Source organism: Acipenser ruthenus, chromosome 49 (assembly GCF_902713425.1).
Source record: "Acipenser ruthenus chromosome 49, fAciRut3.2 maternal haplotype, whole genome shotgun sequence".
Lineage (NCBI taxonomy): Eukaryota > Metazoa > Chordata > Actinopteri > Acipenseriformes > Acipenseridae > Acipenser > Acipenser ruthenus.
Window position 1 is genome coordinate 6,187,550 of NC_081237.1, and position 21,058 is coordinate 6,208,607.

Here is a 21,058-nt window from a genome sequence, read left to right on the forward strand (position 1 = left end):
AAAGTTTGCTTGGAGAGAACAGGATTCGATTACATCTCCCTGAGTGCTTCAGCTCAATGGTTCTTCAAGCAGTAGTATTGTGCGTGTGTAAATGGGGATTAGGGTGTCGACACTTTGTCCCCTCTCTGCCCAGTTAGACACATAAAGAGCTCTCATTGAAGATCTCCCTACCCTCTTATTACCTGGCTTTCTTTTTGTATGGATTAACAGATTAGACCGAGTCCTTGCAAACAGCTGCCATGTATTCGCAATGCAAACACCTTCAGGGCAGAACAATGTCAAATAAGGCGTGTATTCAGCATGCTTATGCAACTTAATTGCAATGTTACCAGAAACTTTAATTTATGTATTTAATATGGGAGCTCTGCTCTACTGCTGTACCTGTATACAGACAGGGAGGAGAGATCTGCTTGAAGCATTGTGCCTTTACAATATGTTTCAAAGGTAAGACTACAGGGTGATGAGTTGGGGGGCAGGAGCTAATGAAGACGGGGAATTGGATTTCAAACCTTGGAAAATAGAGGATTGCTATTGACTTACTCTGAAGTAATTCAACACAAAGACATATTCATGGATATATCGGTTTTATTACACACATAACAAGGCATTACATGGTTTTGCATTTAGAGTTTTGTTCACACTTGGGAAGCTTTACTTGCCCTGTGCCCTGTTAGAGATTGCAGTAATGACCAGAATGGCTTTTAAACTGGTCAGTGTAGCGAATTGTGCTGGTTCAAGAGTAAAAAGTAAATTGAAAGGTTTCTCAGTTTGAGGATTGCCCAAAGCTACATTTGTCTTGGGTTAATCTACTGAAACAGCTGAAAACCTGACATGGAATTAAACCAATGATAGGAAACCAGTGGGGTTTGGTTCCCAGTTTCCCACCACCCGCTATATCCTTCGGATCACCCCTCTTTCTCACACATATTCAAACCGAACATGACACATCTTAGCAATGCAAACACAGCATGCTAACTAAAGGCATTGATGTATGGATTTGGTAAAGCAAACATCCTTCTACTGTAACACTGCATACTGGAATGAATGTAGACGTGCAATGTCCCACCCTGAAACTTTGAGAAACAGCGCCATCTAGTGTTGCAGAAAGAGAATGCAATACTGGGTCTGGTTTTGAATCGCAACACTTCGCATGAGGTCTGCTCAACAGATTACAGAGAGCTGCCCCTTTTTCTTATGACGGATACCACATTTCAAACATGTTTGTCATAAACATGCTATCTGGTCTTTGTTCCAGCCATGCCCTTATTTATTATTATTATTATTATTATTATTATTATTATTATTATTATTATTATTATTATTATTATTATTATCAAATTAAACCCCCGACCAAGTCTCAAGATTCTTGCCTATTCTAAACTTTGCAAACTGAGTCGTACGATTTTGTTAACGTATATTTAAATTACTATAGGTGTTCTGCTCTGCACAGCTCTGTAAATAACCTACTTAATAGCAAAGGTAATTAAATAATGCATAATGCCACCTTTGGGATCATGTAAAGTATACTATAGTTTTGTTTTTTCAGACCGTACTGAATGGCCTAGTTTATGGCCTATTTAAAACCCCTTGTTATAGAAAACTAATTTTAAACAATTTATACAAAATAAATAAATAAATAAATACACAACATCTTTTGATCATAAAGCGATTTTTCAACACCCGATAATATTAATTAGTAATTTTTCCTATATTTCCGAATGATATGACTACCCCTGGTGTATCGATATGTAACTATGTGGTGTACCCAGTGTAAATACTGGGGAAAATGTGTGAATGTGTTTTAATGTGCGTCGCTGCGTTCACCACCTGTCATTAATTACCTTTTGTTCTGGGTGCAAATATCACCATGCAAAACTGCAATATTTCTGTGTCTATACTGTCGTTCGATTTTTCTTCTCTATATAAATCTATTTATTTGTTTGTATATTAATTCAATTGTAATAACCCTGGGTAAAGGGGACGTGGGAGTCTGTTCGTTCTTCTACAGGAGCGCGGTCAGATCTCATCAAAGGCACCTGAGGTAATTCTATAAAAATACAAAAAAAAAAAAACAAACATTGGCATTCAGAAAAAATGATACATTTTAATTGTAATGTTACTGTCTGCGCCCAGCATAAAACACAAGCTATACAATTCATGAAAGCGATTATGCAACTTCCAATTGTTAGCAAAAATTTTTTTACAAAAAAGAAAGGTATACAAAAATTAACAGCCATATTCAAAAAAAGTTAATGGAATGTGGCTCTAAGAGGTATTTTTTACTGTATTGAATTTAATAAGGTTTTTTTTAACATGTGAAATCACTGTTTGGCCACTAGATGCCGCTGTGTATCAATGTACAGAGAATGCTTTCAGGGCTGCGGAGCGCTGTTCTAATTGTTTTACCTGACTGCAGGTCCTCGATGCATTTCTGGATAGTCTCTAAGCGACGGACGTTTTCAGCCAGCGAGCTCGTTAGGTTCCCAGTGAAGGTGGTCGTGTGACTCTCGTTTGACCTAGTCTGACTTTGGCAGGACCTAAATACCATACAGTTAAAAAAAAACCCAAAACTCTGTTAATATGTGACGTGAAACAAAGGGATGGATTTATTAAGTTGTCTTGAAAAAGTCCATTCATCGAATAGTGTACAATAAACACATCACAAATACCAGTGAATAGATACGCAGACACGCTGTGGTTAAAATGAAAAGGTTAGTTAAAGTTTATATAAATAATTCAATAAATAAATAACGATATGAAACAAGCAAACAAAAACATACATTTGGGTATAGCCCGTATATAATGTTTTAATCAAAACCTATATCCTTAAAATAAGAAGAGGCTCTATTCCACAATTCTGTAAATTATTTATCTAAATCATTTCAAATTAATAATTTCTAAAACGTGCCAGAACTGTGCAGTGTTCCTCAGTGCTATATTTTGTATGTGCCCAAAACACATACAAAATATCACCACTGCATTTATGCACCCTTGTTTTTACCTGTTGTGAAGATGGCAATTATGCATTGGTGTTTCATACATCCCTGCCAGAGGGCTCGTACCCTTGGCCCCCCCAATATCGTTGATAGAAGTGGGGTACGCAGCTGCAGACTGCTGCTTTAGCTGCTGCTCTAAGAACATTTCCGTCCCAGCAGAGTTTATTGCAGGAACCAGATGCTGGCCTTTCGAAGTTATCTTTATCCATCTGTTTGCCAATAATTTCATCCTGTGTGCGGAATGAAAAAAATATATATAAGCAATAAACACCAATGCACTTGAAAATGATATTCGAAGTGAATCTAAAGAAGAATCATACATGCGTTGGAATTATATTTAATTAATATATGCTTGCTTGGAGTCATATTAAGACTCCGTAGCTTTTAAGCAACCGATAGCCGATTCTCAGGTAAAACTGTAACAAAGAACAGCTTTTATCCAAAGCTTCGGTCTACCTGAAAGTTTTCATTTTTTCTTAACTTTAAGTGAACTGGGAAGTATTGGAACAGCATGAAAAATAACATGGGCTGGCCTTCCCGTCCGTGTGCACTTTCGTACCTAAATACTGCGATTACTGCCCTGGCTGCTGATCTGAATTTTTGCAAGGGGCGAAGGTGCTGTGCAGGGACCCTGAGACCGGTGACTGGCTGGGCAATGAGGGGTGGCAACGCTTTCTCCAAGCCTGGAGACGTGCCTTGCTCAAGAAGCAAAAACTTTTTTGGGTGCTTCAGTGTCTTTCTTGCATTGCCAGCCTGCTGGTACTGATAATACAGCTGCTTCTGCTGCTCCTGTAAAGTAAAACCAATGAGACACAACTAGATTACACGGCCTGCTACCATGATCACCACAAGCAAGTGCCCTATTCAAAAGAGCCAGGCTTGCATGCATGTGTGGTTATAGAGCTTTTAAGAGTCAGAATCCATGATGACATCGCATAACCTTGTTACAATACCAGCAATCAATTGAGAAATCAAATAAAAATCATCCAAAACAGAACAGCAGGCTTATTGATTGTAATAGCCTTTAGTGCCACCTGGTGTCTGTATATTGCAATTACTCCTACCACCTTACCTGTTTTTGTCTCTCACTCCTCGCCACCACCTCCTTCTCTGCCCGCTCCATTCTCCTGTGATGTTCGCTGAGCTCAGTGGGGTGGCCTTGCTCTGTGTCCAGCAGATGCTGAACCCCAGTCGTCTGCAGGGCATCACATAGAGGGGGCTCTGTCTTCAGTTCCTTGAGGAGGTTGGAAGCCCTGAGCTCTTCAGTGACCTGGGACAGCTTGCTCTGCTGCTTAGAGATGAAGGCCAGGCAGCCCAACCCCTCCCACTGCAGCTCGCTGATAACAGATAGTTCCTTGTCCTTCCCGGGCCTTGTTCGTTCATCTCTCTGCCTGTCTATCTCCTGCATGGCCCGGAGCTGACCCTTGATCTTCTCAAGCTCGTTTCTCAGCCTGACTCCCTGCTGCCTCTCCATCTCAAGATAGGAGATCTGCTCTTGGGCCTGATTCTGGAGTTGCTGGACCATTGCCCTCAGACGGACTCCCTGCTGCCTCTCTCTGTCCAGACAGAGCTTCTGCTCCCGGGCTTGAGTCAGCAGGGAGTGGATGACACCTTGGAGGTGCATCTGAGAATTCTCCTTGCTCATCTGGGCTTCATCCCCAAACTGGCTGCTAGATCGACTAGTCAGCTCCTCGTCTCTAATGGTGGCCTCCAGATCTTCTCTACGCTTTCTCTCCTTGGCCAGTGTGGACCTTAATGTCTGTATGAAATCCTGGTGCTGAGTCATGATCTGTTGCCACCTGTGGACACTTTCTTTCTCCATATTTTGCCTGGATTTTACCTCCACCCTCAGCTGTCTTAGATCAGCGGAGAGCTGATCGATCTGGGTCTGTTTGTTCTTCTCTTCAGAGACGAGAGCCTGGCATCGAGACTGCTCTGTCTTCAGATGCTCCAAGATATCATCCTTCTTCGACGTCTCCTGCTGCAGTAAAGCAGAGAGCTGGCGTATCTCATTCTGCCTGTTCTTCTCCTCAGAAACGAGGGCCTGGTAGTGAGAGCGCTCCATCTCCAGCTCCTTGTTGAAGCTGGTCCTCTCCTGCTCAAGAGCTGCAGAAAGCTTTTCAATCTGGGACTGTTTTCTCTGATTTTCACAAACCAGGCCCTGGTAGAGGGCCTGGTCTGTGTGCAGCTTCTCAAGGAGGTTGGTACTGGACATCTTCTCCTGCTCCAGAGCTGCAGAGAGCTGAACAATCTCACAGTCCTTGCTCCTTTGCTCAGAAACAAGGTCCTGGCAGCGAGACTGCTCTGCATGCAGATCCTCACAATGCTTGGTGTTGGAAGTCCTTGTTTCTGAGAGCTCTGCAGAGACCCGTTCAAGTTGGGATTCAAGTTCCTGGCAGTGTAAGTTCTCAATCTCTAGCTCTTTGTAGAGGCTGATGTTCTCTTGTTCCAGTTCTGCAGAGATCTGCTCAATCTGGATCAGTCTGCTGGGCTCTTCAGAGATGATCGCATCACAGCGACACCGCTCTGCCTCCAGCTTCTCACAGAGGTCTGTGTTGGATGCTCTCTCCTCTTCCAGTTCTGTAGAGAGCTTCTCAATCTGGGACACCTTGCTCTCCTGCTGAGAGATAAGGTCCTCGCAGTGTGATCGCTCTTTCACAAGCTCCTCCCAGAGGTTGGCGTTGGTCAACCTCTCCTGTTCCAGGGCCGCAGAGAGCTGCTCATCCCTAATCTCGTAGTCCTTCAAAGACAATGACTGTTTGTTAGTCTCTTTAGAGACTAGATCCTCACTACAAGATTGCTCTGTCTGTAGACTCTTGTTGAAGTTGATGTTGGCCACCCTTGCTTCTGAGAGCTCTGCAGAGACCTGTTCAAGCTGGGATTCGAGTTCCTGGCAGTGTGAGTGCCCAATCTCTAGCTCATTATAGAGGCTGATGTTCTCTTGTTCCAGGTCTGCAGAGAGCTGCTCAATCTGGACCAGTCTGTTACGCTCTTCAGCAATCAGAGTCTCACAGTAAGACTGCTCTGCTTGTAGCTTTTCATGGAGGGTGCTGTTGGACATCTTCTCTTGCTCCAGAGCTGCAGAGAGCTGCACAATCTCAGAGTCCTTTCTCCTCTGCTCAGAAACAAGGTCCTGGCAGCGAGACTGCTCTGCATGCAGATCCTCACGGAGGTTGGTACTGGACATCTTCTCTTGCTCCAGAGCTGCAGAGAGCTGGACAATCTCACAGTCCTTGCTCCTCTCCTCAGAAACAAGGTCCTGGCAGCGAGACTGCTCTGCATGCAGATCCTCACGGAGGTTGGTACTGGACATCTTCTCCTGCTCCAGAGCTGCAGAGAGCTGCACAATCTCAGAGTCCTTGCTCCTTTGCTCAGAAACAAGGTCCTGGCAGCGAGACTGCTCTGCATGCAGATCCTCACAATGCTTGGTGTTGGAGGTCCTTGTTTCTGAGAGCTCTGCAGAGACCTGTTCAAGATGGGATTCGAGTTCCTGGCAGTGTAAGTGCTTAATCTCTAGCTCATTGTAGAGACTGATGTTCTCTTGTTCCAGTTCTGCAGAGAGCTGCTCAATCTGGATCAGTCTGCTGCGCTCTTCAGAGATGACCGCATCACAGCGACACCGCTCTGCCTCCAGCTTCTCACAGAGGTCTGTGTTGGATGCTCTCTCCTCTTCCAGTTCTGTAGAGAGCTTCTCAATCTGGGACACCTTGCTCTCCTGCTGAGAGATAAGGTCCTCGCAGTGTGATCGCTCTTTCCCAAGCTCCTCCCAGAGGTTGGCGTTGGTCAGCCTCTCCTGTTCCAGGGCCGCAGAGAGCTGGTCAATTTGGAACTGCTTGTTCTTCTGTTCAGACACGAGGTCCTGGCAGTGTGATTGCTCTGTCTTTAGTGCCTCACGGAGGGTGGACATGATGGACCTCTCCTGTTCCAGGGTCGCAGAGAGCTGGCCAGCCTTCTTCTTTTCCTGCTCCAGGGAGATCCGCAGTTCCTTCAAGAATGAACACAAGTGTCAGCTTCAAAAACAAATGACAAAATGTACTTATCTAGCATTCCCACTGGAGCCAGATAAGTATGTGCAGACAACCTGATTCTGTATTTATAAAAGAACTGTACAAATAAGCTGCAATTGTATTTTTAACCTAAAAATGTTTTTTTTTTTTTTTTTACTCTTTTGCCAATCGAGATCACATATAAAATCAAAGTCTAGTTTGCACTTACTTCTTTGCCCGCCAAGGATTGCTGCAGGTCCTCTTTGGTGGTGGATAGTCGCTCCTGGAGGTCAGTTGAGACGGTCCTCTCCCTGGTCAGGTTCAAGTCGAGGTCCGCTGCTCTCTCCTGCTCTGTCCTGAGAGAGTTTAGCAGGAATTCTGCTGCTCCCTGTTTGTCCAACAGATTTTTCTTGAGCGATTCAACTAAAAACAGAGAGAGAGAGAGAGAGAGAGAGAGAGAAGACAAAGCGTGTGCCGTCAGCTGACTGCTTCTTTTTCACACTGTACACTCACTGTGCAGCCACCTCAGAGGACAACGCAGCTCTAGGCAGCTTACAGGCAAGCCTGCAGGCGCCCGGCCAGACCACAGGGGTCGCTGGTGTGCGGTGAGCCGAGGACACCCTAGCCAACCTAAGTCCTCCCCTCCTCTCGGGCGGCTATTGGCCAATTGTGTGCCGCCCCCTGGGAGCTCCCATCAACGGTCGGCAATAGAATAGCCTGGACTCGAACCGGCGACCTCCAGGCTATAGGGCGCATCCCGCACTCCACGCAGAGCACCTTTACCAGATGCACCACTCGGGAGCCCCTACAGTCCATTTCTTATCTTAACTTTAACACTGTTTTCAAACTACCAGATAATATATCATCGATAAAGTTTCTTACTTTATTACTTGCAACCTCCAATTTCTGGTCTGATATAATGTAACAGCGAGAAAACAGAACTAATTTGTGAAATAAAAATGAATGCACTGTTAAGATTCTGGACCCTTACCTTCACTGCGAAGCTCGCATTCCAGTTTCCAACCTTCTTCCTTGGCTAAGTCCAGAGCCTCCTGGTACTTCTGCTGTTCCTCTGTCTCCTGCTGCAGGGACTTTGCAAGCTGAGCTAGGAGGTGTGTCATTCCTCCAATCAGACTGGCTCTGTCTGCAGACGGTACAAACCCCGGAGCCATGGAGGAGGTCCTGGGAATCCAGTCCAGGCTCCTGATGTTCTGATGGCCACTGGTACCCAAGAGGGGAGCACCAGGAAGCTTCTGCAGGTCTTTCAAGTTTGCATGATCCCTTCTGGCCAGCTCTGGTGAGCTAGGGGAGCTCCCATCTGCTGTGTTATTGACCATCATGGGGTTGTGTTGAGACTGAAGGACAATACACGGTGAGGGGGAAAGCCCCTCCATGCCTCCCAGACTGGCTGCTCTCCTGATTGGCTCAGGCTGGATAAGATAGCTCTTGTTGTTGTTGATGGTGATCTGAGCAGCTTGGCTGGCAGGGGGTCTGCTGTCCATGCTGTGGCCAGGACGCTGGCTGTCTGGGAGTACTCCTTGCCCCCCAGCCTGCATGTGCTCCTGGACCACTAGGTTCCTCAGCACTCTGAGGCCCTCCAGCTCTTTCCTCTGTTCAACCATCTCTGCCTCCTTCTTGGCCAAGTCTGTCTGCAGCCACCTCAGCTCTGCCCTCATCACCCTGTCATTGAGTCCTATGTGGAGCAGGAGCTGATCCTAAAAGAACACACTGTTGTATTCATTTGAATAAAGTGACACATGCAATGGAACGGTTCGATGGAGCACTGCCTTGTAAGTGTAGAGTAGCTTCAGATATGCAGGCCAATTAATGATGAACTGACTTCAGTTCCCATAACAAAATGTCAATGTCCAAATAAAGCAATACCAATAGCAATACCAATAGCAATACCAATACCAATACCAATAGCAATAGCAATAGCAATACCAATAGCAATAGCAATACCAATACCAATACCAATACCAATAGCAATACCAATACCAATACCAATACCAATAGTAATAGTAATTGGATTATATAGTAGTGCTCAAACCATAGTTTACAATTGAATACTACAGTATTCTATTACATGGGTGAACTCGCCACAGCATACCTGTTGTTCTCGAGACAGCTGCTCCCCAGGTTCGAGTGACCAGAGGTCCATGCTGTCCACGCTGTCCACACTTGGGACAGGGCTTTCATCTGCAAAGCACAGCAGGGAAGAAGGACTTGAAACGCTATTGATGTGTCTGGAAAAGCACCGTCTAAACTAATCAAATGCTAACTTGGTATATAGTACAGTACATAGAGATAAAATGTGAATTCGCAACTAGTCTTATGAATGTCAGTAACAAGTTTTGTGCGTTTACCTATTGTGAAAAAATGACTGTACAAGAAATTAACTTGATTATAGGGGCCTGTGCATAAAGATGTAACTGTTCAAGCAAAAGTCTAATGAATAATCAAACTTGTTTAACGTCAATACAGCTCAAGTGGGCCAATAGAGTTACACTTAAACCTTTTACACCTATGACGTCTTAAGCCAAATCTTTTTAATAACATCAGTAACGTCCTCAAAATAGTTTTTTTTATTGCCATAAGACACTTTTTCACCATGTGTGTAGGTTTGTGATAAAGAGAGAAAGAATCGATGCTGTGAATCTCCCTCCTGACCAGAAAGGGCGCTGTGTAAGGTTGGTAGTGCGCTTCCCCATAGACGGGTCAACTCGACGGTGGGCCGAAACAGGAAGTCGGCCATCTTGGTGGAGGCACGTAGCTGTCAGTACACGAAACGACTCAAATGCGATCAACTGCGGGCCGAGCAGCGATTGGTTACACGGGGAGGAGTTGGGTAGTACAAAGGGGAGCAAAACCCTGGTCTGGATATTGCATTTATTACATCCTTTGCACATCCTGTTCACAGGGTTACATAGTCTTCTCTTGAATGCCTTCATTTTCATATAGGGGTTGCACCATAGATGTCTTTTGTGTTGAGTACCATGTTAGTCTGGGTTTTGAATGTTATGAGATAGTGTACATTTGCAACACTTTGCAATGGTTTTAACACAGTCATGAATATGGGTAAAAAATAAACACAGCTAGCCACAGTCAGGCTGCCCACATTTCATCCAGACATGACTCATGATTAGACTCACTGAGATAACCTCACAATGAGCGCCTGTTAAAACAGAAAACAAAGCAGAACTTGCAAAAGAAAATGACAAAATCCATCACAAATGTTGTAAACTTGTTATTAATTGATAATGATTCATAACTGATGATTGCATCGTTGTTCAGAACATGCAGTTGTTTCAGTTTAATAATAAATGATCCTAATTGTCCTATTCATTCTTTGAATGGACACCATCTCTACGTACAAGAAGATCACAATGATTGTAAGAGATTCGTTTTCTGTGAAGTTTTCTTTTTTCACACATGGCTTATTTATTATCAGTGGTTATATATATGTAACCATACTATATTATATATATATAACCACACTTCTCTCTACACTTATATATATTATATATATATATATATATATATATATATATATATATATATATATATATATATATATAATCCTCTTTGTGCCTCTGGTGGCACACAAAGCTTCAATGAGAGAGCGCCACCGCTGTCGGTCTGCAGCCTATCTGGTGATATCTCCCATGTCAGTCCGCATGCCCGCATCTCTTTCTCCACTGTTCTCCTCCACGTTTCCTTTGGACGACCTTTTTCCGCCTAAGGCAGTTCTGGGTAGTGCGTCTCGTGTCATTCGACACACATGCCCGAGGCCATCTTCTTCTCTTAACAGCTAAGGCTAGAGGCCTTGTATTTGTTTTTTGGTGGAGCTCTTGATTTGAAATTGTTCTTGGCCAGAAAATTCTGAGAATCTTACGCAGACATTTGAGGACAATGCTGTTAAAGATCTTCAGTGTTGTTTTTGTACCCACTTGTTTTGACTTCCAGATGTTGTTTAGCCTGGAGAATGCTAGGTTGGCTTTACTTATTCTTGTGTTAACATCCCCCTCTGTGTCCCCATCTATTGCTACACTTCTCTCCAGGTAGGTGACCTCACTCACTTCCTCTATGGCCTTGTTGTTAATGGTGATGGAATTGCTTTTCTTTATCAGTGGTTAACAGGCGCCACACATACAAGAATATCACAATGATTGTGAAAGATAAGTTTTCTGTGAAGTTTTCTATTTTCACACACGGCTACTTTTACCATCGGTGGTCCACACCCTATGCATTTAACCGCTGCATTTCAAGTTTAGTGTTTTCCAGTGTTTGTTTGCAGTTTGTTAATTTTTCTTTAACACTTTATTAAAGTAACTTCAAACCCTTCATATCAGGTTTACCAGGCAGAGGGAGCGAATCAACCACTGCAGTACCTGGGAGGAGTTTCAGTCGAGCAGTTAAGAATATGATTGGAACAGAAGCCTGGAGTGCAAAGGTCACAGTGCCCCATCTCCTCTTCAGATCCTACTCACCGTGAACGCTTCTATAGGTATCACTGTGCAGGTTCGAGAGCGATGATAATGTGTCCTCATCAGAGGTTGACAGAGTGAAGTCTTCCGTTGCCTAAATAGAAAAAAAAAATATTGTGTTACATAGATGCACCAATTTATAGACATTAAATGTGTCTGTAAAAGTATGTCACAAGGTCCCTGAGTGGCTGACCTGGTAAAAGCAGGTCATCGAGTCAGGGGTTAAGGATCGGTTTAGAGTTAGGGTTAGGGGGTTAGAGTTAGGTTTAGAGGTAGGGTTAGGGTTAGGATTGGGGATATATCATCCAAAAGAAAATACATTGTAACTATGCATAATAACATTGTAATTATGTGCAAGTAAACATGTATTTACTAAGTAACTACTCTGTAAATACACAGTAATTAGACACTTAATGTAAAGTGTTACCCAAATCTCATTATCAATACTGATCAATCCAAGTCTTTACTGCTGCAGGTAAGCAAGGATGAAAACTAACATTGTCGTCAGGATCCTCTTTGGCTAACTCTACTTTGAGCTTTTCTATTTTGTGATCCTCGTGAGCCAGCTGCTTGATCAGTTCTTGTTCCAAGAGCTCCAGCGATGCATGGTGGTGGCTCTTTACATCAGAGGTGGTTTGTTCTTCCTATGGAAACAGAACGTAACGTTTTTCACAAAGTTATGAAACTGCCAGCATCACCCTGGAGACAGCAACCTGGGCTGCAGTCACAAGCTGTATTCTGCACACAGCTATGGCCAAAAGTTTTGCATCGCCTTATATAATTACCTAATTTTGCTTCATAAAGTCGAATGAAACCTGTTGAATAATGTTACGTTAACATATTGAATTGCATACCGCTTTGTAGTTTTTCATATACTTAACGGAAAACTGACAAAAATGGAAAAATGTGACATTTCGAATTCTAACATGAAATACTGTACTACTATTGTGGCTTCTGGTAGACTTGCAATATAATTTTATTTCTTTGATTACATGATGTTAAATAAAATATCTCAATTTTATACATTTAATTGTCTCAATTTGAATATGTTAGTTTAGACAGCTTTATTTCATTTTTGATTTAACCATTTAATAAGCAGTGTGGAGTAGTGGTTAGGGCTCTGGACTCTTGACCGGAGGGTTGTGGGTTCAATCCCTGGTGGGTGACACTGCTGCTGTACCCTTGAGCAAGGTACTTTACCTAGATTGCTCCAGTAAAAACCCAACTGTATAAATGGGTAATTGTATGTAAAAAATAATGTAATTGTATGTAAAAACAATGTGATATCTTGTAACAATTGTAAGTCGCCCTGGATAAGGGCGTCTGCTAAGAAATAAATAATAATAATAATAATAATAAAACACTATCAAATATTAGCTATTAATAAAGATAAAACATAATGTCTTACCTTTTCATCCATTTTCTTGCTAAAAAGTAAATCTCAATAATATCAAATGTAGGTTTCCATGGACACTAAGTGATGTCATAATACAGCATGACATCCTGTACAGTCACAACATTCTAATTCCATGGATACAGTTTTACCAAACAATGCCATCCAGGTGACCTACTGCACTGTTGCTGTTGGAGGCTATATAAAATGAAAACCATTTGGTATAATAGCTATGCATTATGAATGCAGTTAGTTTTCATGGTACTCACACTGGCTAGTGAAATTCTCAATTGCACACACATCTCCAGTCATTTAGGGGAACACTGAAAAGACGATTTCGTTGCCTTTGAAAAACAGACACATTTGAATATACATTTATATTATTGATTCACTAATCCGGACCCTGCTTGTCTGAATTGACCTATAATCCCAACAATGCTTTCACAGTGGAGAGCACTTGAAGAAACCAAAGTTTTAGATCAGAATTCTGTGATGAGTGAGCACAACACTTACAGAATTCTCTGTTTTTTTAATTTTTATTCAAACGGTTATTACTGATCTTTGATGAAGATTGTACAATATTTAAAATCGATTAAGTTTAGTACTCTGAACAAACACCTGTATTGACCTGTTGTGAGATCCCAACTGGTTCAGATCAGAGAGAATCTGAATTCTTTACCAAGCTTCTTAACTATTCCAACTGCAACATCCTTCCAGCTGAAACGTCCTTATCCAACCACTTGAAAAGCTGTGCTTATGAAACAACGTTGTTTGGACCACTTGAGGATGTGCAACTGTAATTTCTGTCCCCTTTTGAAACATCGGTTCTGTATAGAGGTTTTATATTTAATCAGCCACACAGTGTGATGATTTCATCCCTTCAATTGCACGGTGCCTTTGAGGTGCATTTTCTCAGTACCTAGAGTTGGATCGATCCTGAACAAGAACTCTTGAGGTCACAAGTTGAAGAGAGGGGAAGGTTTTAGAGTCACACAGGCAGAACGGTCATTTTTCAATCCCCCCCAATTAAAAAATGTACCTTTGTGAATAAAGCCATTTTTGCACATTCGGAATAGGGATTTTAAACAAAGCATTAAAATACAGATTATACATCGCCACTTTACACTCACTAAATGTTTTTATTTTCAAGTTTCCTGTTTAAGCCACGGAAGTTCTCAATTTGTTGGATCCCTGTGGTTTTGTATGCATGTCACGCACTCACACAGATAACATGCGGCTTACTGTTATCTCTGCTAAAATCAGTCACCAACCGTTTCGTCCTTGCATGGAGGACACAAACAGTCCTAACCACATATCTACCAGGAGCAGGACCCAGGCAAATTCATAAAGTGTTCTTCTGCAGTGTGAGACAAATATCTCAATGATAAGTCTTTGTCTAATCACCTGTAGTTTACCCAGGTAAAAGCACAGCAAATTATGGTAAAGCATAGCGCAAGCATGGTGACTCACAGGCAAGCACAGGCAAGCAGGAGGACTGGAGATGCAACAGCTATCTGTTAAACAATTATTGATTAAATGGCTATTTTGTGAGCCTCAATTAAACATCAGTTAAGTAAGATGTCCTTTGTTTGCATGTGACAATGGAAGATGAATGTCACTGACAGGTTTGTTTTATTATATATTATATATTATATATTATACACTCTGCTGTTTGAATCATGTTTGGTGTTGTATAATATATCAAACTATTTCTATCGAAATTCAGGGAGACTGTCTGGATCATGTTTGGTCGTGTATAATATATCAAACTGCTAGGGCTATTGACACTTGAACTGAATGTAAAGTTGTGGCAATGGGGGATGGATTTTACTGACATTAATGAATGAAGTAATTTATTTATTCAAGTATGTCTTTGTGTTTTCTCTGCAGAGGACCGTGAATCGAAGCTGGGTGCTCAAACCTTGCAAAATGATTTCTTTTATAACAAGCCTACTGTACATGCACAATGTATTAACTTGCTGTAAATCACAAAATGACAGATCTCAAACCCCAATGCATTTTGAAAAGAGCTTTGAAACAGACATTAAAGTTATAAGTGTAAAAAGTGGTCAGGATGTTAACAATGAAAAGAGAAGCCTCTGTTGTGGCTTTTACATTAAAAGTACCAATTTACAAAACAAACAGAAACTCTGAAAACTCATGTATTAGGAAGTGTGCTTAAGAAGTGTTAGCTTTAAACCGTTGCACAGTTATCATATGTGTTTGTTATTTGTTACCTTTTAAAAGCTACAGTACAGTATTATTATTATTTAACTTTAAAAAGGCAAGTGTGAGAAACAGTTTTGAGTTTGAGTTGAGTTGTTTTTTTTGGTCAAAGTGTTTTTGGTTTGGTGGTTTTAATTCTATTTTGTCATGTTGTGGGTGTGCGCGGTATGGCCGCGTGAAGTGGGAAAAAAAACAGTCATAGTATGGAATTATAAATATTTAACTACTTCTTAGACTGCACCAAAAAAAAAAGGTCACAATTTACATTGTGTCTCTAATTACTGTGTATTTACATTGTAGTTACTTAGTAAATTCATGTGTACTTACATATAATTACAATGTTATTATGCATAGTTACAATGTACTTAAAGTGTAAATGTTTTTGCACAATATATATAAGTACACAATTATATCAGAAAGGGGTTAGGGTTAGTGGGGTTAGGGTTTAGAGTTAGGGTGAAGGTTAAAAAGTAAGAAGCAGGGTTCCGAAAAGATAGTGTCTCCATGTGTTGCTACACCTGTTTAAGTAACGTACCTGTCATTTTTCTTTTCATTGTTAACACCCTGACAACTTTTCACACGTATAACTTTAAAGTCTGTTTCAAAGCTCTTTTCACAAAGACAGATCTCAAATCCCAATGCGTTAAAGCAGACATTTTAAAAAGAGTTCCAGAATAAAGTATCTCACAGGTTTTTTAGCCAAGATTTTTAGAGCTTGCTATAAAAGAGAATGGATTGGTTTAATTACTGATTCACTTGAGACCAAGAGGAATCTGATATATGTGTGAAGATCATTGTGTGAATAAATAGTTTAGCAGCTTTGGTGGTTAAATTACCCCTAAAATGTCAAAAATTTGCTAAGTTCATTTTAACTGTCTTACTAACCTTTTTAATGTGCCTATCAAATTTCAAATGTGAATCAATAATAATTCCTATAAATGTAACTTCTGAAACTTCCTCAATAACTTCCCCATCTAGTATGTAAATACACAGTAATTAGAGACACTTAATGTAAAGTGTTACTAAACAAAATCCTAATATGGAAATTAAATGAAACATGAAATGTGTCAAAACCCTCGCCAACAGCTTTCTGGACCAGTGACAGCTAACTTCCTCCTTCAGAGAGGATATAACAGAGCCTAGGTGAAGACCTGGAGTATGTAGAGTCCAGATCCAACTCCTTCTGCTACAGCACCAGCTACTGGTAAGTTACCTCTCAAAGTCCAAAGGGACAACCCTTCCCAGAACTGCTAATGTATTGAATCCTGTCTGTATGTTGTTTGCTTATTTTAATTATTATTAATATTATTTTAATCCATATAATATTCATATTAACCCTTTTGAAATGTCTCAGATTTCTAAATACCTAACACACACCTCCAATGAGGTTGAATCAGTTCTGTTTTATAGTCCAGTATGACTGAGTCCCCTGTTCAGATCAGTGGTTTGTTTGCAGTTCTGATAGTAAGCTGTACTTCAGTAAAAATGCTAGAATTTCTATATTGTTTCTCCAAAAAACAGCAATAAACCTAAAAAATACAGAGACTACTGTTAATGTTAATGATAATGAAGTTTGGTTTGTGTGGCTGCAGTTTATATAATATTATCTGTTAAAAACAGCACTAAACCTTTCGAAAAAATAGACAGCTATACATGTTAATGAAGTTTTATAATGACAGATTATAAATCAGTTAAAACTACCACAAGTTGTAGCAATAGTCTACAGCACAGCTGTTTTATTTTATTTTATTTTTTTGTGTTTATGTATTTCTCGTGTCTAGTTTTGCCATGTTGTGTGTGTGTGCGCGCTATGAGTGGCTTGTGCTCCTTTTCCAGTTCCAGACGATGCAGGTGTTCGTGGTGTTCCTGGTTGCCGTGGTGACCGCTGTGGCTGCAGCCTCCTCGTTCTCGAAGGACCCCGCGCTCGAGGACCCCTGGCAGGAGTGGAAGGGGCTGCACGGGAAGCAATATTCAGAGGTACAGCACTGAAGCTCTGATACGAGTTCAACAAACCCTTCGGCTAGTTTTCACTCTGAGGAAGGTTCATTTGATCAATCTATAAGCCACAGCTGGATTTTCTTGGAGCATTTTTCAGCACCAGGGAATCCACCTAAAAAATAAAAAAAAACAAGAATCAGAACCCTGCCTATGACAAATTTCATGAACCCCTTTCTTCTAGATAATGTTGTAGAAAAATACACTGTTCAACATAATGCCGTTAAAATGATTGCTGTCACATCCAAATCATGTCTCTGTTTTGAGTTGAATTATCCCTCACAAGTCATTACAGACATAAACAGAAAACGATACCTGTGTTCTGATGTTGCTTACACATTTGATTTCTTGTTTTTTAACAATAAAGTCTTCTCAATGCATTGATTATTACCTGTCCTATACAGTTAGGAATTTGCTTGCTGATTGTGCCTCTAGTTAGTGGTGGTCGGTTATTTGATTCCTGAGTTCTGATGCTGCTTCCTTGGTCTGTAGGAGACCGAGAGCTACAGGAGGATGGTTTGGGAAGACAACTGGCGTTTCATCGAGCAGCACAACCAGGAGCACGCTGCAGGGAAACACTCCTACAAGCTGGGGATGAACCACTTCGGAGATCTGGTACCACACCCATAGGGATTCCCTAGAGAGACTACCCTGTGCATTGGCTCTTTGTATTAGGGATCGTGAGGGGGGGAGGTTGCACACAATATCTGCCTGAGCCTCTTTGGGGTCCTGTAACACAGTAATAACATGCTCTTTCTTTTCCTTCAGACCAACGAGGAGTTCAATCGGACGATGAATAGATTCCACCAGGATCCTGCCCTGGAGGAGCTGCCTGTTTTCAACTTGACCGGCAGCTCTAGACGGCCTCCGAGAGAGATGGACTGGAGGAATAAAGGCTACGTCACCCCTGTGAAGAACCAGGTAAATACGGAACTAGAATTCTGTCTAAAATTCTATCTAGAATTCTGTCACGAATTCTGTCTAGGATAATATCTAGAATTCTAATTGTATTATAGTTTATCAGAACGTTCTCACAACAAGGACCTGCTCTATTAAAAGCAGGCTGGTGAGCAACATGACTTTTACACGACTGACTTTGCTTACGTCTGATGATTTGGGTTTCAAAAAACAAAGAAAAAACTTCAACAGTGGGTTAACGGCACTGCCTGTTTATTTACCATTTACTTCTGTTTCTCCCCTCCCAGGGTAGTTGCGGCTCCTGCTGGGCCTTCTCTGCCACGGGGGCCGTTGAGGGACAACATTTCAAGAAGACACGCCGGCTGGTGTCTCTGAGCGAACAGAACCTGGTGGAATGCACCAAAAACAATAAGTATATGAACTACGGCTGTAACGGTGGACTTATGGGAAGAGCATTCCAATACATCATTGACAACAGAGGTATCGCCTCGGAGCAGAGATACCCTTACACTGCCAAGGTATTCTTTTATATTGAAAGAAAATGTACCAAACTATGCCTTTGCATGTCATTGCACCACTATGAGTCGCCATAATTCACCTTGTCTGTCCCCCTTTCACCTTTACTGCACTTTGCTCTGCTTTTACCATTCTGTTCTATATTCTAATGCTTCCTGCCTATCACAGTACAGAATAACATGTACATGTTTACCCTGCCCTGCTCTCCCTAAGGATAACAAGCCATGCAGGTACAGCGCATCCATGAAAGCTGCCAGGGTCTCTAGTTATTGGAGGGTGCCCCGCCGGAATGAGAAAGCCCTGCGGGATGCTGTAGTTGCAATCGGGCCGATCTCTACTTGTCTCAATGCTGGTCGACGTACCTTCCAGTTCTACCGCTCAGGTAAGTGTGCGTTCAAGATAATGCAGCCTTGTGTGTACAGATGCAGTATACTGGACCTGCCTGACCTGCAACACATTACTGGGTGCTCAGCTAATGCACTGTTGCACTGCTATGTCATCGTAGATATAACTTGTTGTAATCTTAACTTGTTGCATCCTAGTTCATATTGTATTTTAGTAGTATTATTTGCACTTACTGTAAACTGCACTGTATTTAAATATGAAGTTTGCATTGTAACCCTTTACTGCCTTGTAACACCTGTAAGTCGCCTTGGATAAAGGTGTCTGCCAAATCAATCAATCAATCAATCAATCAATCAATATAAATAACATGTTGCAATGACTGCAATGGCAGTACAGTGCTGTTTATGAAATCTATGGCTTTCGTTCTGTTCACCTTAAGTGTATGTTGTACCATCTTCAGTTTTGAATGGGATTTGACTGCAGAGCAGCAGCTTCCCTGAGTTGCTGTCGTGTTGAGTTCTAACATGTTGCTTATTTCTGTCTGTATTCGAGGCATTTACTACGACCCCAAGTGCGGTCAGCGTATAAACCACGCGGTCCTGGCAGTGGGGTACGGCGTGTCCTGGTTTGGGTCCGGATCCTCCCGTCCCACCAAATTCTGGCTCCTTAAGAACAGGTCAGTTGCTCTATTATAGATTAAGATAGAATTCTTTGTTACTCATCTTTGTTTTCAGGGGTTACAATATCCAATCCCACTGGCTTAGTGGTTGGGGCTGAGGGGCTGGGAAGAAGCGTGTATATATATATATATATATATATATATATATATATATATATATATATATATATATACATACACACACACAACCCTGAATGAAGAACTCTTCCCTTTTTATTTTGCAGCTGGGGGCTCAGCTGGGGTAACAGAGGATACATTCGCCTGGCAAGGGATCAAAATAACCACTGTGGGATTGCCAGCCAGGCTGTGTATCCTGTCATCTGATACCGGACCGTGAAGGATTGCAAACGCAGCAAATACGACAACAAGGGTGATCAGTAGAGGCTGTGGTTGTGCAATGGGAGAGCAGTCTCCACAGTGTAGCTTTTCCCAGTACCCCTTTGATTTGCTTGTTTCGCTGCACACCCGCACCCATAGATAATCTGATGAAAACCTTCCTCCTCTCTCTCTCTCTCTCTCTCTCTCTCTCTCTCTCTCTCTCTCTCTCTCTCTCTCTCTCTGCTCTTTGAATGCTCATTCCACCTAATCATTTTTTTGTTGTTGTTTCCTGATCTCAGGCAGAGAGGTGGTCTTCCACGTATCAATAGGCTAGAGCAGGGCTGTCAAACTCAGTTCCTGGAGGGCCGCAGTGTCTTCTGGCTCTCGTTTTATCCGAGCTCTCAGTTACTTAACTGGTCTAATTATCTGATCAATTGGACAAATGTAACGCTCAAAATGTTTCATCGGTAGTGTGCCTTGAATCAATTGCATTTTGTTCAATCATCAACTGTAGAAGACCTAGAAAACTATGAAATATGTCCAATTGAACAAATAATCAGATCAGTTATGTTAATTAAGAGCTTCAGTTGGAATTCAAACCAGTAGACCCTGTGGCCCTCGGGGACTGGAGTTTGACAGCCCTGCTGTAGAGGACTCTGTATTAGAATCTGTATAAGATGGGGCTGCTTGGTCCAGCCACTTAAACCCCACCCATTGAAACAGTAAAGTTTGTTAAAGTTCTGCAAAGCCTGTTTTATTAATTGTGGGGGAACAGGACGAGCTGAAACCTTGATCAGGCTCTGTTTCAAACCATGTCTTGTGCAGCATTGTGACAGCTTTCTGTTTGTTAAACAGGCTGGGATTTAACTAAGCGATATAACCTCTGATTGTGAGAGTAGGATTAATGATGTCAATTCTGTACTTTTGGTTTTCTTCAATAAAGCTGTAAGCATCTTTTGCTGTTTGTTCTCGTGATTTAGAACAATAATGTTTCACCAGCTCTTTGTGGCAAATTAACCTAGACCTCGAACAGGCTGTTTCTGTTATATCTTAGATAATTACAGTAATGGGTTAAATAAAAGGAGTCCATAAAACAATACATTTTTAACGTTCCTTTATTATCAGCAAAGGCATTCAACTTAACCTTAACATAGCCTGATCTCTCTTGAAAAGCATGCGTACCTCATTTATAGCTGCTT

At 41.7% G+C, this 21,058-nt stretch overlaps 1 protein-coding gene across 1 annotated transcript; it reads left to right on the top strand.

Moving 5' to 3' along the window:
- The first annotated feature begins 16,164 nt into the window (after positions 1-16,164).
- LOC131721880 (procathepsin L-like) lies at positions 16,165-20,813 on the top strand. The gene is made up of 8 exons (XM_059015182.1): positions 16,165-16,292; positions 16,925-17,065; positions 17,576-17,698; positions 17,852-18,004; positions 18,289-18,519; positions 18,731-18,899; positions 19,415-19,538; positions 19,766-20,813. The coding sequence occupies exons 2-8, from the start codon at positions 16,934-16,936 to the stop codon at positions 19,863-19,865; spliced, it is 1,032 nt and encodes a 343-aa protein (XP_058871165.1). The 5' UTR covers positions 16,165-16,292; positions 16,925-16,933; the 3' UTR covers positions 19,866-20,813.
- Positions 20,814-21,058: the final 245 nt, after the last annotated feature.

Coding starts and splice junctions, on each gene's coding strand:
- LOC131721880 (XM_059015182.1), top strand. CDS start 16,934: ATGCAGGTGTTCGTGGTGTTCCTGGTTGCCGTGGTGACCGCTGTGGCT. Junction 17,066..17,575: donor ACGGGAAGCAATATTCAGAG/GTACAGCACTGA, acceptor CTTGGTCTGTAG/GAGACCGAGAGCTACAGGAG. Junction 19,539..19,765: donor TTCTGGCTCCTTAAGAACAG/GTCAGTTGCTCT, acceptor TTTATTTTGCAG/CTGGGGGCTCAGCTGGGGTA.